Source organism: Microtus oregoni, unplaced genomic scaffold, assembly GCF_018167655.1.
Source record: "Microtus oregoni isolate MIOR12 unplaced genomic scaffold, Mior012 000020F_ref0000438, whole genome shotgun sequence".
Lineage (NCBI taxonomy): Eukaryota > Metazoa > Chordata > Mammalia > Rodentia > Cricetidae > Microtus > Microtus oregoni.
The window spans coordinates 3,051,336-3,067,759 of NW_024543079.1; the positions used below are offsets into that span (position 1 = coordinate 3,051,336).

Sequence of the window (16,424 nt, forward strand, 5' to 3'; positions counted from 1 at the left end):
GAAAAAAATGTCCATTTTGTAACTTGTCTTTTTTTTTTCTTTTCTAGGCAAAACTTACGTGGGTCTAAAAATTGTTCAGGCCCTTTTGCTCAACGAGTCTGTTTGGCAAATTAGTGCCCAGAAGTTCCCCATCTTGGTTGTATGTTATACTAATCATGCTTTGGACCAGTTTCTAGAAGGTAATAAATGTCTCCATGCAAAGTTGTTTTCTACTGGGGCTGGAGATACAGCCCGGTGGAGGAGCACTTCCTGGTGCATCGCAAGACCCTGGGCTCCATCCTTAGCACCACACGTGCACAGATAGGAAGGCACATGCACACTCGACATGTCAGCAACCTTAGTGGCTTTCTAGTCTTTGTCTAGTAGTTCCCCTGAGACCCATGGCTGACTGATCTTCCCTGTACTGGGCCGTGAGCTCTCTGTCTTTTTTTTTTCTGCTTCCCAAGCCCAGGGGCCTCAGTCACCTTCAGTCCTCAAGGATTCTTCTCCTTTAGCTATCCCCTTTTCCTTCCCCACTCAGCTTGAGTGCATTCAACCCAGGTTGTACCAACTCGGGTCTCAAGTACACTTGCCCCATTGCCCCAGGTTATGTCCCTTTTCTCTGTTCTTTTTGTATTTTTTTATTTTTATTTTTAAAAAATCTGTTTGTTTATATTTTATATATGAGTGCCCCGCATGTATAACTGCAGGCCAGAAGAGTGCATCAGGTCGCATTAAGATGGCTGTGAGATGGAATTGAACTCAGGACCTCTTGAAGAGCAGCCAGTGCTCTTAACCACTGAGCCATATCTCCAGCCCTTAATTTTGATTTTTTGAAGAAAATTTATTTTTATTTCATGTGTTTGGGCGCTTGCCTGCATGTATGTCTGTGATAGCACGTGAATGCCTAGTGCTGTCAGACACTAAAGGGGAATCCAGGGCCCTGAAACTGGAGTTACAGCGGTTGTGGTGAGCTGCTGTGTTGGTGCTAGAAATCAAACCCAGGTCCTCTAGAAGAGCAACCCAGTTTGTTCTTTTTTTTTTTTTTTTTTCCCCTTTTGGTCTGTGCTATGGACTCTAAACATTAAGGGCTATAAATATTCTTCCTGTACTTACACAACATGTTAGTCACTCAAGACAGTACTCATTAGGAGCTAGAGAGATGGCTGCGTGCTCTTCCAGAGGACGTGACTTCAGTTCCCAGCACCCACATTGAACACCTTCCAATCTACCTGTGGTAACAACTCCAGGGGACAAAATAAAGATAAAATAAATCTTTTTAGTGCTATTTGCTCCAATGAATAAGTAAGTATGTATCCTTCCTTTTGAAATACCTTGCTCTGTATTTCTCTGTGCTTTTTCCACCAATGTAAGCCCTGGTGGACTCTGCCTAGCAGCCAGCTCAGATCCTCTGGCGTTTCCAGCAGCAGGTCCTTTAGCAGTAGAGCTGTGGGTGTTAGGATCAGTGGTTTAATGAGCAGTGGAAAGCAGATCAAAAGCTGAGTCTCCATATAAGCAGCCATTCCATGTGTGGAATGGGCCCCAGGTCTTGGCCATTTGCTTCTGCTGCTGTGCTAGAGCTGCAGAGATGGGCTCTTACTTACTCAGACTGTAGCCACACAGGGACATTGTTGCTGTCTCTGGTCTTACACAGAGCAGCCACCAGTTCAGTGCCTGACCATCCACTTGTGCTCTGCAGCCTTAAGTCTTAAAGCCGGAGCGCTCTCTCCATTTGTCTTAGGTCCATGGCCTTACACCTTTTGTTGTTGTTTGTTTGAGAAAGAGTTTCTTTGTGTAGCCCTGGCTGCCTGGAGCCCATGTTGGGCGCCATTCTGTAACAGGAGGCGCTGGCTGCTTGTTGTTCCAGCTGCCCAGCTAGCTTAACCCCCCCCCGAAATAATCACACAGATCTGACTCCTTCCCGACAGGCTGTCATCATGCTCTTAAGTGCTACACTTTTCTGCTTGGCAGCCCACACTTTATTTGTAGCCTCCTCACACAAGTGGAGTGAACATTCTGTAAGCACAGGTTTGCTCCCTAAGGGACCAATTGAGATAAGATCCTAGAACACACAACTCTCATCTGGACCAGGTCAGGTCAGTATCTTGCTCTTTTCAGCCCTGGAATACTGCATATTTCTTCACAGGCATTTATAGGTGTCAGAAGACCAGCATTGTGCGAGTGGGTGGAAGGAGCAACAGTGAAGTCCTGAAGCAGTTCACCCTGAGGGAGCTGAGGAACAAGCGGGAATTCCGCCGCAATCTCCCCATGCACCTGCGAAGGGCCTACATGAGCGTAAGTCCCGACACTGGAATAGCTGAGGGGCTAAGCGACCCACCTAACAAAGCAGCTGCTTTCTGGCAAACTTCTCAGCCCTCTGAAGGACCAGCTTCCTTCTAGCATTTCATTCTGCTAATCTTTTGGTGCTCAAGTCAAAGGGTGAAAAAGTTCCTTTCTTGCCCCTACCAGGACCTTCCGTCTGCTACCCCCAATTATCTACAATACAGCCTACTGTGAAGTGTCTTTGTTTTTCAAGACAGGTTTTCTCTGTGTAGTCCTGGATATCCTAGAATTCATTCTGTAGACCAGGCTGGCCACAAAACGCAGAGATCTGCCTGCCTCTGCCTCTCAAATGCAGGGATTAAAGGTGCATGTGTCTTTTATCTGACCAGGGTGCCCAATCAAAATCATAACTGAGGGGCTGGAGAGATGGCTCAGAGATGCCTGCTCTTCCAAAGGTCCTGAGTTCAATTCCCAGCAACCACATGGTGGCTCACAACCATCTGTAATGGGGTCTGGTGCCCTCTTCTGGCCTGCAGGCATATACACTGACAGAATATTGTATACATAGTAAATAAATAAATATTTTTTAAAAATTGGGTACAGTGACATCAACCTTTATTCCCAGCTATTAGGGAAATAATTGAGGCAGGAGGTATTGGTTAAACCAGAAGTTTGTGACCAGCCTGGGCAATGTAGCAAGAACCTGTCTCTTAAACAAGTGGAGAAAAAAAAAAACAGGTCTTATTATCAAGGAGGAAAAGAGGCTGTGAGGCTTGAAGTCTGATCTAGAGCACCTTGGGGCCTGTTTCTACTGGGCCCTCCTTTGCTTTCCCTGCTTACTGTCTGGGCAGCCATTGAACCCTCGTCCGTGGGTTTCAAGACCGCATGATGTACTTGAGAAACTGTCGTTGACTCACTGGTGTGTTTATTAGTCTGTCTGTCTTTCTTTCTTTCTTTCTTTCTTTCTTTCTTTCTTTCTTTTTGGTTTTACGAGACAGGGTTTCTTTGTAGCTTTGGAGCCTGTCCTGTAATTTGCTCTGTAAATCAAGCTGGCCTCAAACTCACAGAGATCCTCCTGCCTCTGCCTCCCCAGTGCTGGGCTTAAATGTGTGTGCCACCACCGCCCGGCTTCTTATTCATTCTTGCATTTTCTTTCTTCTCTTTATTTTTTCTCAGGGCAGAGGCTAGCATTGGGAGAGAATGTTTCTTCATCGTATTTCTTTCTGTTCTTGGCAGATTGTGACAGGGATGAAAGAATCAGAGCAAGAACTTCTTGAAGGGGCCAAGACCCTGGAATGCACTATGCATGGTGTCGTTCGGGAGCAGTACCTGGAGAAGTACATCTCTCCCCAGCACTGGGACAGCCTCATGAATGGACCTGTGCAGGTAGGGCTGCCCGGAGGATGCTCAGCACATGGAGGCAACTCCAGCAGAAGCCACAGACCAGAGCTTTATCTGTCTGCAGGTCTGATGCTGCTGGTGAAGAGTGTCCTCTTGAGATGAGGCCGTCGAGGGCCCTGTCAGGACCCAGGCTCTGTAGTACACCTGCTGGGATAGGCTTTGCTTTTGACAAGCTACTTGATTTTATATGCCAAATTATTCTGCTACAAGATGAGGCTAACGTTATGTTGGAGTTTGGAGAGCAGGATCCTGCAAGTGTGTGTGCACACACACACACACACTAAAAACAGTAGCATTAAGTTGAGCACTGTGAAGCTGCTAGCACTTGTAAATTTGGCTTAGAGAAATGTGGCAATTTCAGTAGATACAGTGGCACATGCCTAGCTCCTGGCAGCAGAGACAAGAAGATCGCTGCAGGCTCCAGACCAGCCTGGAGTAACATAGTGAGTTCTAAGGATGCACCTTGAAATGCTGTCTCCAAAACCAGCAAAAATGGAAATGTTTTACTGATCAACTTCATTGTTAGAGGATTACTGTATAGACAAACAAGTTAATATCTGTAACCCTCAGAACTCAAGTGTTTCTGGAGTTTCTCTTTGGAACTCGTTTTTTTTATTATTTTATTTTATTGGTTTTGTTTTTGTTTTTTTGAGACAGGGTTTCTCTGTGTAACAGTGTGGCTGTCCTGGAACTCACTTTGTAGACCAGGCTGGCCTAGAACTCACTGAGATCCGCCTGTCTCTGCCTCCCTAGTGGTGAGATTAAAGGCGTGTGCCACCATTGCCCAACTGTTTTTTTTGTTTGTTTGTTTGTTTGTTTGTTTGTTTGAGATAGGGTCTCACTGTCTAGACCAGGCTGATCTCAAACTCTTAAGAGATCCACCTGCCTCTGCCTCTCAAGTTCTGTAATTAAAGGTGTGCTTTGCTTTTGTTTAATTTTATTTTTATGTGCATGGGTGGGTATTTTGCCTGCATGTATGTGTGTCCACCACTTTTATGCTTGGTGCCCACACAGACCAGAAGAAAGCACTATGCCCTGTATCTGAAGTTAGAAACAGTTGTGAACACCATGTAGATGCTGGCTGGAAATTGAACTCAGGCCCCTGGAAAGTCTACCAGTGCTCTTCACTGCTGAGCTGTCTCTCTAGCCTGTTTTTGAGACAGTCTCCTATATCTCCGGTTGTCTTTGCATTCATTATGTAATCCACAGCCAAGATGACCTGGAACTCCTGATCCTCCTGCCCTCATCTCCTAGATGCTGAAATTATAGGCTTATGACATTGTGCCCGGTTATAAGTACCATATGGAAGTCATAACCTTTCATTTCAAGGACTTGGGAGTTGACAGGTGTAGAGCATATACTGTGGCGTTTGTGCCAGTGTGATCCCAAGTAAGCAATTACACTGCCAGCCTTCAGAGGGCCCTGCTAGGAGTTACGAAGACCGACTCTGTAAGGTAGCTGGCCTTGTCTGACTGGGCTGGTGGGAAACGGTGGGACAGAGAAGCCTGTGGCCATCTGAAAGGTACAGCTCAGCTCCAGCTTCCCACTGCCATTTGGTACAAAGGATTCTTGTTGCTAGGGTTCTCTTGACTTTGTCAGGACAGACTAGATATTTGGATTTTAACATTTTGTGTAAATAGTATTAAATGTTCCAGTTTTGTAGTCTCCCCATTTCATTTATTATTTTATTTATTTATTTATTTTAAGGTGAGGGCACAGGTGGCCCATACTGGTCTCTAACTCACTATATAGTTGAGGCTGGCCTTTAGACCTCTGACCCCTTTACATCATCTCCTGAGTGTTAAGATCACAGATATGTATCAGCAACCTAATAGCCTCTGAACCTTAAGGTTTGGTTTAGATTTTCTGTGCTTGGGTTAGAATCCAGAACTTCATACAGATTAAGAAAGAACCTGCTCTTGAGATTTGCCCTCAGGAAATTTTTTGTTTGTTTTTTTGTTTTTTGGTTGTGTGTGTTTTGTTTTTTTTTCCTGAGAGGGGGTCTCTCTGTATAGCCCTGGCTGTCCTGGAATTCACTCCTTAGACCTGGCTGAGATTAAAGGTGTGCATGCCACTTCTGCCCAGAGGAAAGAATTTTAACTTCCCTGAGAAGACACTGTCTTCAAACTGGTTGTCATAGAAGTCTCACGACCGACAATTCTTCCTTCACAGGATGCTGACTGGGTCTGTGTCCAGCCCTCGAAGCATTCCATGATGCTTGAATGGCTGGGACTTGGTGTGGGTTCTTTCACTCATAGTGCTCCTCCAGCAGGACCTGAGAGCACAGGTAAGAAGTTCATGTGACCCACCGTACCTTCAGCTGGAGTGTGGTGAAAGCCAGAACCACATGACTCAATGCGGTGCCCGTGCTTAACAAGTCTGAGTCAGTCAGCAGAAGACTGCAGGGAAGCGAGGCGCACACCGAGCAGGCACAGTGGAAATGACAGAGTGCTCTTGTTGAGTACGACATGGAAGTGCTTGTTAGACCTGGGGAGTTAGAGCTCGGCACATTGCTGGCCTTCATGCACATCCTCTGTACCCCTGAAACTGGGCATGGTGACATATGCCTTTAATCCCAACTCTAGGTAGGCAGAGGGAGATCTTTGTGAGTTCAAAATCATATTGACTACATAGTGAGTTCTAGGACAGGCAGGACTGTTGAGAAACCCTGTCTCAAAAAACCCAACTGTATAACAACTTCAAGGCCAGCTTGATCTATGTGAGAATTTTTCTCAACACACATATGCACATATTGACAATAATAAAAGTCAGTGTAAAAAAAACCAGAGAACTTAACATATGGTTGTGAACAATTACAATCCAGAAGTCAGGGGCCAGCCTCGGCTATATGGCAAGACTGACTCAGAGAAGAAACAGAAACTGTACAGAGTGAGAGGCTAGAGAGAGGGCTTAGCAGTTAAGATCATGGGTTTAGTTCCCAGCACCTACATGGCAGCTCACAAACGTCTAGCCTGTGAGCATCCAACACCGACATCAGGCACACTTGCGGTGCACAGACATACATGCAGGCAAAAACTCATACACATTAAAAGTAAGTAATTTTCACATTTACATTTTATTTTTCCTTATCCTCATTTGTATATTTGATAGAGTAAAACCTTTCTTAAAAAACAGTTTTGGAGCCAGGCGGTGGTGGTGCACGCCTTTAATCCCAGCACTCGGGAGGCAGAGGCAGGAGGATCTCTGTGAGTTTGAGGCCAGCCTGGTCTACAAGAGCTAGTTCCAGGACAGGAAGCAAAAGCTACGGAGAAACCCTGAATCAAAAATTCACAAAGAAACAAAAAAACAGTTTTGGCTGGGCAGTGGTGGCACTTGCCTTTAGTCCCAGCATTCAGGAGGCAGAGGCAGATGAATCTCTGTGAGTTTGAGGCCAGAGGCAGGCAGATCTCTTACAGCTCAAGGCCAGCCTGGTCGTCATAGAGCATAGCAGGATTACACAGCAGGATTACACAATGAGACTCTGTCTCAACAAAGGAAAAAAAAAAGCATTTTTTTTTATCTGATTATTAAACCATCACAAAGTGTAACAACACAAACATACAAAAAATGTTAGGTATCTGTCCCTAACATTCCTCTCACTTCCCTTCCCCTGCTTGTTGCCGTGAAACTGTGTGAGCTCTTATCGGTGTCCTTGTTCCTCCTGCTTCCTCTCTTAGCCCAGGCAGAAGGGGAAAAGGAGGAGGAAGGGGAAGAGGAGGCTTCCCTGATTGACATCGCTGAGGAAGCCGACCTGATTGAAGCAGACCGAGTGATTGAAGAAGAAGAGGTGGTGAGACCCCGGCGAAGAAAAAAGGAAGAGAATGGGGCGGACCAGGAGTTGGCTAAAATCCTTTTGGCCATGAGGCTAGACCAGTATGGGCGTGGAACTACGGCTGGACAGGAGCAAGTTGCAGAAGAGTGGGAGGTAAACTCACTTCTTCCCCTAAGGCCTAGAATGGGGAAGAGGATTCAGGTTTACCAAGCAGGCTTGAGTTAGGTTCTACTGAAGCAGACACTGTAGGGCTGGACCACTCCTGTGACTGCGGATTCAGGTCATCCTCACAGCTGGGGACAGAAAAGCTACAGTCAGTCAGAGGGGACCCGCAAGAACTAGCAACTTAGACAAGAAACAGGTGCCAGGGTGCTCCCCTGCCGTTTTCAGGAGAACGTGGTACATACTGACAGTGCCTCATTCTCTTGTTCATGAGCAGCCAATGTAGACATAGAGGATGGAAGCAAGACAGGAGTGCAGGCTTCGTCCTCAATAAGTCTAGGACCTGGCCCTTAGCAGCATTTACTCTGTGCTACTGTGACAGCAGGAGACTGGCTACTCCAAATACCAATTTGAACCCCTTACTAAGAATGAAGGTCTCTGAAGGACAATTTGGATGCAGTAGTTTTCACCTGATGCTCTCTCTGTACCTTACTGGTTTGGGTCAACAGCATTGCGTGGGGCAGAGATATGAGCCCAGTTCTCAGAACTGTGTATTGTGCTTTTCTCTGTTGTGTCACTTGGGGGTGGGGACTTTAGTGACATCTGCTTCACACACCAATCTTCCTAAAATCTTGTAACCTCATTCAGTGACAGATCCAGAAGGGAATGCTTTCTCCTAAGATATTGTGAGTGCATTGGGCCATTGTAGTCGGCCTGTGGCAGGCCAAGAACTAAACACCTGCTCTTAGGCAGCATCCACCGAGAGCCCAATCCCCTCTGCTTTGATGACACACACCCACTTCACTTCAGAAAGAGAAACAGGTGATAGTCCAGGCGAGATCAGGCAGGAGAAGCAGGGAAAGGGAAGGATGGAGGTATGGCACAAACCCACCTGTTAGAAAATGTTGTGACGCTATAGAAGACTTTGTGTGTGATATTAGAAGGTCAAACATAAGTAAAGATAGCCAATGACAGCCATTGCTGACCAGTGGAAGTCCTTCCCAGGGTTCTTCATGTTGCCAAGTCGACAGCCAGCACCTAGGTCACACTGCCTGATAAAAGACAAAATAGGCTTGGGAACCAGGCAGGGTCTAGAGCCTCTGATCAGCTTCTCATGTTGGAGTAGCTGTTGAGAGAATGAGACAATGTCTGCTGGGGTGGTAACTCCTTCACTATTGTGCTGGGGCCTCTGCTCAATCTCTGGCCTGGTATTGACATCTACAGACCCAGCGTACCCAGAAAAAGAAAATGAAGAGAAAAGTGAAGGCTGAGCTTCGCAAATTGAACACCATGACTGAGGCTGAGGCCAATGCCATCCAGGACATCTGGCAACTGGACCTGAACACCCGCTGGCAGCTTTATAGGTACGGGTATGGTGCCCAAGCCTAGTCAGTCTGTGTCATTTCCCACAGAATTCCTTTTCTGTTCTAGAATGGGGAATGTGTCAGATTGGGCAGGACCTCATACAGTTGAGGTGAAAAGTAGAAAGCCACTGGGAAGCTTTGACGGCAGAGCTGTCTGTACCCTGTGCCTGCGCTTCTTCCTTATCCCAAGGACTCTGAACATCTTTTATGTGGCATTTTAGACTCTTTCTTTTTTTTTTTTTTTTTCTTTTTCTGTTTTTTTTTTTTTTTGAGACAGAATTTCACTATGTAGCCCTGGCTGCCCTGGAACTCACAGAGATCCGCCTGCCTCTGCCTCCCAAATAATGGGATTACAGGAGTGCACCACCACCACCCGGCCATTTTACTCTTGTTTTCTATGACTCTGAGTCTCATTCTCCCTGCCTGGCCTGTCAGCTCTGTAGGGCTTTAGGATTCACTTCAGAAACTGGTATATCATTTCCTCAAAAAACACTTAGAGAAGAAAGGCTTCCTTTCCCTGGTTTCATTCTCCAGGCTGTGGCTACAGATGTACCAAGCTGACACTCGCCGGAGGATCCTCAGCTATGAACGCCAGTACCGCACATCAGCAGACAGAATGGCTGAACTGAGACTCCAGGAAGACCTGCACATCCTTAAAGATGCCCAGGTTGTGGGCATGACAACCACAGGTAGGAAGATGGGGGCTTTACCTGTTGAAGCCGAGTTCACCGTGGTGTTCAGATCCCATCAAATGAAGAAAACTGCAGAGGGGTGAAGCCATCCTTTCCTGGGAACTCTTGGTGATGGTCTCCTACTTGTTGCTGCAGAGCTTAAAACTCAAAACAATAATCAAGAAGCATAAAGCTCAGGACCACACAGTGCCCACCCTCTCACTCAGTGCCCATCCTCTTGCTTAGTGGCCACTTCAGCCCCAGATGAGAAAGAGGGCTTAGTTATCTGTCAGCCCAGGAAAGATACAGAAGAAGTAGCCCTCTGGGTTCTGTGCCCCAGCTCAAAGGAGCCTCTCTCATCTTTCCTGATTTGAGGTGCTGCCAAGTACCGCCAGATCCTTCAGCAAGTAGAGCCTCGGATCGTCATTGTAGAAGAGGCTGCCGAGGTTCTTGAGGCCCACACCATTGCCACGCTGAGCAAAGCTTGCCAGCACCTCATTCTGATTGGGGACCACCAGCAGGTAAAGCAAGGATTCTTAGAAGGTGGGGTGTTGGGGTGTCCTCTGGAAATAGGACGGGGCGCTGGCGTCTCTGTGTAACAGTCCTCCAGCTTGTTGGTGACTTCCTGTGCCTGCTCTTCCTTGAATCCCACGTTCTTTTCCTGCACACCGCCACTGCTAGAGATTGTGCCCAGGGCCCCTCCCCAGCCATACAGATTAGGTTGGCCTCAAATTTGTAATCCTCCTGCCTCAGGCTTCTGGGATTGTAGAACTGTACTACCTTGCTTAGTTCAAATTCATCATGCCTTTAAAAAAGATTTAAAAAAAAAAAAGATTTAAACAGTGTCCTTTTTCTTTAATGTGTATGGTGGATGTTTGTGTCTTGCCTGCGTGTATGTCACCATGCACATACTGCAGTGCCTGTGGAGCCAGAAGAGGGTGACAGGTTCCCATAGACTGGAGTTACAGTCAGTTGTGACTGCTGCCTGGGTGCTGGGAATTGAATTTGGATCCTCTGCAAGAATAGCCCGTACTCTAACCAGCCACAGAGCCATCTCTCCAGCCCTTTGCATGGACAATTGCATAGAGAGTTCTTTAGTCTTTTACTTCCATTTTTGCTACCTGCTGGTCTGTCCCCTGAAAAGGAGCCAAAGTGAATTAAATATAAAAAAACAACAAAAAGTAAATTAGCCAGGCTTGGCCACAAGCTTGTGCTACATACTGATACGCCTGCCTCAGACGAGCCCAAACCTCACAATTCCTGTAAATGAGAGCATGTCACTCTCTACCTACACCCCCCAGGGGCTTTTCACTGCTCTTGATGTCAAAAATCAAGCTTCTTTGATTTTGAGATGGTCTTATGTAGCCCGTGGTAGCCTTGAATTCAATTTGTAGCTGAGGATGGCTTTATACTCCTGACCCTTGCCCCCAACTCTCAAGTGTGGGATTGCAGCATCATGCACAACCACACCTGGGTCTAGAAGCTGAACCTAGCAAGACCTTCTCAAAATCAAGAGTGGGTGTTGTCCTGTGTCTCTGGCTCACCTCGTTTGCTCAGGGCTCCCATTCACTGTCCTTCCTGTCCCTTTTCATGGTTTGCTTTTCAAATGGATAAATGACTGGCAGCTTCCTCCATGCTGTTGTCAACTCAGATGTCACTGTTGAGAGGCCAAGCTAAAGAATTTCCACCCTTGGCTCTTCATTATATCACCTGAGTTTTCCAGTCATCGTCACTATTAATCCTTGACCTGTCAGCACGGAGACTCGTGTCCACCTTTCAACAGACTATGCTTCAGACACATGCTGCGGGTGATCAGTGTGTTCCAGCAGAGAATTCTCATCTGTTTCTCTCCCCAGCTACGTCCCAGTGCTAACGTGTATGATCTGGCCAAGAACTTCAACCTTGAGGTGTCGCTGTTTGAGCGGCTGGTAAAAGTGAACATCCCCTTCGTCCGTCTGAATCACCAGGTGAGCGGCTGGGTTTGTGTTGCTACAGATGTCTAGAAGGTTTCTGATTTGTGCCACGTGCCAGCAATTAGAGCTGGCTTACCTGAAATTGCCCATCAGAAAGATGGTTTCAGCCACTACAAGGTCCCCTGCTTTGCAGGACCCGGCCGCTTGTATCATGCTTTCTCCCAGTGCGCCTCAGTGTTCCCTCTGCAGGTTTCCTGCTGGTGCTGCAGCTCCAGAGATGCGGCCCTTTGTCTTGCTCTTGTTGCTGATCTCAACATCTGTCGTTTCAGCACCGCATGCGTCCTGAAATCGCCCGCCTTTTGACCCCCCACATTTACCAGGATCTGGAGAACCATCCCTCTGTTCTCAAGTATGAGCAGATTAAGGTCAGTCTGTCCTACCTGGTCATCTCTGATGGTGTCAGCAGCCTAGAAGTTTCCTTTCCTTGGAAAGGAAAGTAGTAGAGGGGCTGGAGATGGCTCAGGTGCTTAAGAGTGTGACCTGAAGCGAGCGTGGTGGCGCACGCCTTTAATCCTAGCACTTGGGAGGCAGAGGCAGGTGGATCTGTGACTTGGAGGTCAGCCTGGTCTACGTTCCAGGACAGCAAGAGCTACATAATAGGAGACTCTGTCTAAAAAAGTCTGTGCTGCTTTTCCAGAGGACCCAAGTTCAGTTCCCAGCACCCACACTGGGGACCTCACAATACCAGTCCCAGGTATCCAACACTGATCATCTCTTGGCCTCTCTGCATCCTCTGGTCTTCATGGGCATCCACAATCAGTGTACATACCCACATATGGACGTACACATGCACCCACCCCTTCATACCCACACACAAATAAAAGGAAAAATAGAATCTGAGTTGGGCGATAGTGGTGCACATTTTTAATTCCAGCACTCAGGCAGATCTCTGAGTTCAAGACCAGCCTAGTCTACAGAGCTAGTTTTAAGACAGCCAGAGCTGTTACACAGAGAAACCCTGTCTCAAAAAACAGAGAGAGAGAGAGTGAGAGCGCGCTCTGCAGGTGTTCTCTGTGGTAAGAACAGTGGCTCCTGCCTGTCCCCAGCAGTGCTGAGGAAGGGCCTGTGCAACAGTCGGCACATGAGCACTCAGAGCATCAGCTCCTTCCTCATCACCGCTGCTGCCTGTTGCCTTCACCATGGCAAGTGATCAGATACTTGGAAAACTAAGACAGGCTTTTTCCTTCTCCAGCTCCGTGCCTTGGTGACTGACGTCAGAAGTAAAGGTTGTGAGGTAGAGGGCACAGAAAGCAGTCTCTTCTGAGGGCCAGTGGTCAGTGTCCTTGAGACGTGTGCCAAGAGCTGGGGTGTAGCTCAGAGTACAACATGTGTGAGGCCCTGAGTTTAGTCCCAGTGCTGAACGGAAGGGGAGGCACCACAAGGACGCTCTGACATGTCTGTCGCCTTGCTTCTCAGGGGGTCTCCTCCAACCTTTACTTTGTGGAGCACTGCTTTCCTGAGCAGGAGATCCAAGAAGGCAAAAGCCATCAGAACCAACACGAGGCACACTTTGTGGTGGAGCTGTGCCGGTACTTCCTGTGCCAGGAGTATCGCCCCTCCCAGATCACCATCCTCACCACCTACACTGGGCAGCTCTTCTGCTTGCGCAAACTCATGCCTGCCAAGACATTTGCTGGCATCAAGGTTCATGTGGTGGACAAGTACCAAGGGGAAGAGAATGACATCATCCTCCTCTCATTAGTGCGGAGCAACCAAGAGGGGAAGGTGGGCTTCCTCCAGATCCCAAACCGCATCTGTGTAGCCTTGTCCCGGGCCAAGAAGGGGATGTACTGCATTGGGAACATGCAGATGCTTGCCAAGGTGCCCTTGTGGAGCAAGATCATCCATACCCTTCGAGAGAACAACCAAATAGGCCCATCCCTCCGCCTCTGTTGCCAGAATCACCCTGACACCCACACCCTTGTATCCAAAGCTTCTGATTTCCAAAAAGTGCCAGAAGGAGGCTGTAGCCTGCCCTGTGAGTTCCGGTTGGCCTGTGGGCATGTGTGCACACGTGCCTGCCACCCATATGACTCCTCCCACAAGGAGTTCCAGTGCATGAAGCCATGCCAGAAAGTCATCTGCCCAGATGGGCACCGGTGCCCACTTGTTTGCTTCCAGAAGTGTCACAAGTCTTGTCAGGTAAAAGTGCCCAAAATCATTGTTCGGTGTGGTCACGAACAGATGGTCCCTTGTTCAATGCCAGAGTCAGATTATTGCTGCCAGGAGCCTTGCCCCAAGATCCTAAGATGTGGTCACAGATGTGGTCACCTGTGTGGTGAGGATTGTGTGCGACTATGTCCAGAAAAGGTCACTGTGAAACTGAAGTGTGGGCACAGCCAACAGGTGAAGTGTGGCGATGTGGAATGTATAAAATACGGTCTGCCAGTCAAGTGCACCACCAAGTGTGACACCGTCCTAGACTGTGGCCATCCCTGCCCAGGCTCCTGTAACAGTTGCTTTGAAGGGCGCTTCCATGAGCGCTGTCAGCAGCCCTGCAAGCGTCTGCTCATCTGCTCACACAAGTGCCAGGAGCCCTGCACTAGAGAGTGCCCACCCTGCCAGCGGACATGTCAGAACCGCTGTGTCCATAGCCAGTGCAAGAAGAAGTGTGGGGAGCTGTGCAGCCCCTGTGTGGAGCCCTGTGTCTGGCGCTGTCAGCACTACCAGTGCACCAGACTCTGCTCAGAGCCCTGCGACCGGCCCCCGTGCTACGTGCCTTGTTCAAAGATGCTGGCTTGCGGCCACCCTTGCATTGGTCTCTGTGGGGAGCCTTGTCCCAAGAAGTGCCGTGTCTGCCAACCGGATGAGGTCACCCAAATCTTTTTTGGCTCTGAGGATGAGCCCGATGCCCGCTTTGTGCAACTGGAAGACTGCAGCCACATCTTCGAGGTGCAAGCCCTGGACCGCTACATGAATGAACAGGATGATGAAGTCGCCATCAGGCTGAAGGTCTGCCCCATCTGCCAGGTACCCATCCGCAAAAATCTGAGGTATGGAAAAAGCATCAAACAGCGTCTGGAAGAGATAGAAATTGTCAAGGAAAAGATCCAGGGCTCTGCAGGGGAGATTGCAGCCAGCCAGGAACAACTTAAGGCCCTGCTGGAGAGCAAGACTCTGTTCCTCCAGCTGCATCCTGAAAATTTCCTGATGCTCCAAGAGAAGCTGGCCCAGAAAAACCTGTCAGTGAAGGACCTGGGCCTTGTGGAAAATTCCATCAGCTTCTATGACCACTTGGCCAATCTGGAGGGGTCCCTGGAAAAGGTGCATTACACAGAACGTCACAAAGTGAGGACTCGACTCGAACAGGTCTATGAGTGGCTGGCCAGGAAGCGCTTGAGCTTCAGCAGCCAGGAATTGAGCGACCTCCAGAGTGAAATCCAGAGGCTCACTTATCTTGTGACCCTCCTGATACGCTGTAAGATGGCAGAGGAGAAGGTGAAAGGCAGCATAGCAGAAGAGGTCTCCAGCATCCGGAATATTTTGGAAAAAACATGTAAGTTCACCCAGGAAGACGAACAGCTTGTGCAGAAAAAGATGGATGCTCTGAAAAGCACACTTCCCTGCTCTTGCCTGGGCATCTCAGAGGAAGAGCGGGTGCAGATTGTCACTGCCTTGGGTGTTTCTCGTGGCCACTGGTTCAAGTGCCCCAACGGCCACATCTATGTGATCACTGAGTGTGGGGGAGCCATGCAGAGGGGCACCTGTCCTGAGTGCCAGGAGGTGATTGGTGGTGAAAATCATACTCTGGTGAGGAGCAACCAGCTGGCTCCTGAGATGGATGGAGCCCAGTACCCTGCCTGGTCAGACACAGCCAACAACCTGATGAACTTTGAGGAGATCCGCAGGATGATGTAGAAGATGGCACCCCAATGCCTTTTGCCCTGCAACCTCAGAGCCAGGCGGGTTGGCTCCCCTGCGGAGGAACCAGTTTGTTAGTATCCTTTAGTCTTCGCACTTGTTTAAGGATCCACTTTTAGGGCTTGCCCACACGTGATTCTAGATGAACCCCTGCGCTAGAATAAGCACTTTACCTCCAGCTCTAAGCAGAGCCCACAGTTCTCACCTCCTCTGCTGCAGCAAGCAGGACTCCTGGGAACATCTGGCCTCCACCTGGGGCTGTTAGGGTAACTGGGTCTTGGCATGGTCAGCCCTTCTGCGTGCTCCCAGGGTGCACTGCTTCTCATGGCCAAGCCTTAACTTGCAGACTAATTTCCATTGTTATAACAGCAGCCCAGAGCTTTAGGAACGACTTATCCAAGGAGCACAAGAATTCTGGCACCCTACTCCTTGGGCTCCTGCCCTTCTGGAGATGGAGGCCTGTGACCTACTCAACTCCCCTTGACCCAGTTACATAGTTTCCATCCCTGGTGGGGTCCTTGGGGGTGGGGCTTCTACAGTAGGCATAGGCTGAGTGGCCCCTGCACCCTCCTGAAACTGGCAAATAGCGAGGGTGGTATGTGTGTCCTTGGCCTCTGTAGGAGAGGTTTGGTGGTGGTGCTGTCTGCACACTCAGTGTCAGCAGCACCTCCTGTGAGTCTTTGTCCCAGCATCCTCCCTTGCAGCCTTTGCCTGGGCAGGGTTAGCATGCCAGCAGCTTCTGCAGGCTCCGGCCCCAGGCCTGCATCTGCACCTCTGTCCAGTGTTCCTTAGAACAAATTTAGCCATCTCAGGTCCTTTCTAATATTGATCACAAAAGCCCCTTTCGTAAGTATGTGTTTCCTTTTTTGTCTTTACTATGCACTTTATCCTATAATGCCAATTAATAAAAACAATGATTGAAAAAAAAATCAGTGGACTCTATCTGTGATTGGTTTTT

General features: G+C 48.5%; 1 protein-coding gene across 1 annotated transcript in view; it reads left to right on the forward strand.

Annotated features, from left to right (window-relative positions):
• Znfx1 (zinc finger NFX1-type containing 1) overlaps positions 1-16,383 on the forward strand; it is a 32,307-nt gene extending 15,924 nt beyond the window's left edge. Inside the window, exons 4-14 of the mRNA XM_041670218.1 lie at positions 48-179; positions 2,126-2,274; positions 3,499-3,648; positions 5,836-5,950; positions 7,341-7,588; positions 8,822-8,961; positions 9,496-9,650; positions 10,008-10,153; positions 11,489-11,599; positions 11,875-11,970; positions 13,022-16,383. Of these exons, the coding sequence (XP_041526152.1) occupies positions 48-179; positions 2,126-2,274; positions 3,499-3,648; positions 5,836-5,950; positions 7,341-7,588; positions 8,822-8,961; positions 9,496-9,650; positions 10,008-10,153; positions 11,489-11,599; positions 11,875-11,970; positions 13,022-15,463 (3,884 nt within the window). The 3' untranslated portion in view covers positions 15,464-16,383. The remainder of the gene's footprint in view (positions 1-47; positions 180-2,125; positions 2,275-3,498; positions 3,649-5,835; positions 5,951-7,340; positions 7,589-8,821; positions 8,962-9,495; positions 9,651-10,007; positions 10,154-11,488; positions 11,600-11,874; positions 11,971-13,021) is intronic.
• Positions 16,384-16,424: the final 41 nt, after the last annotated feature.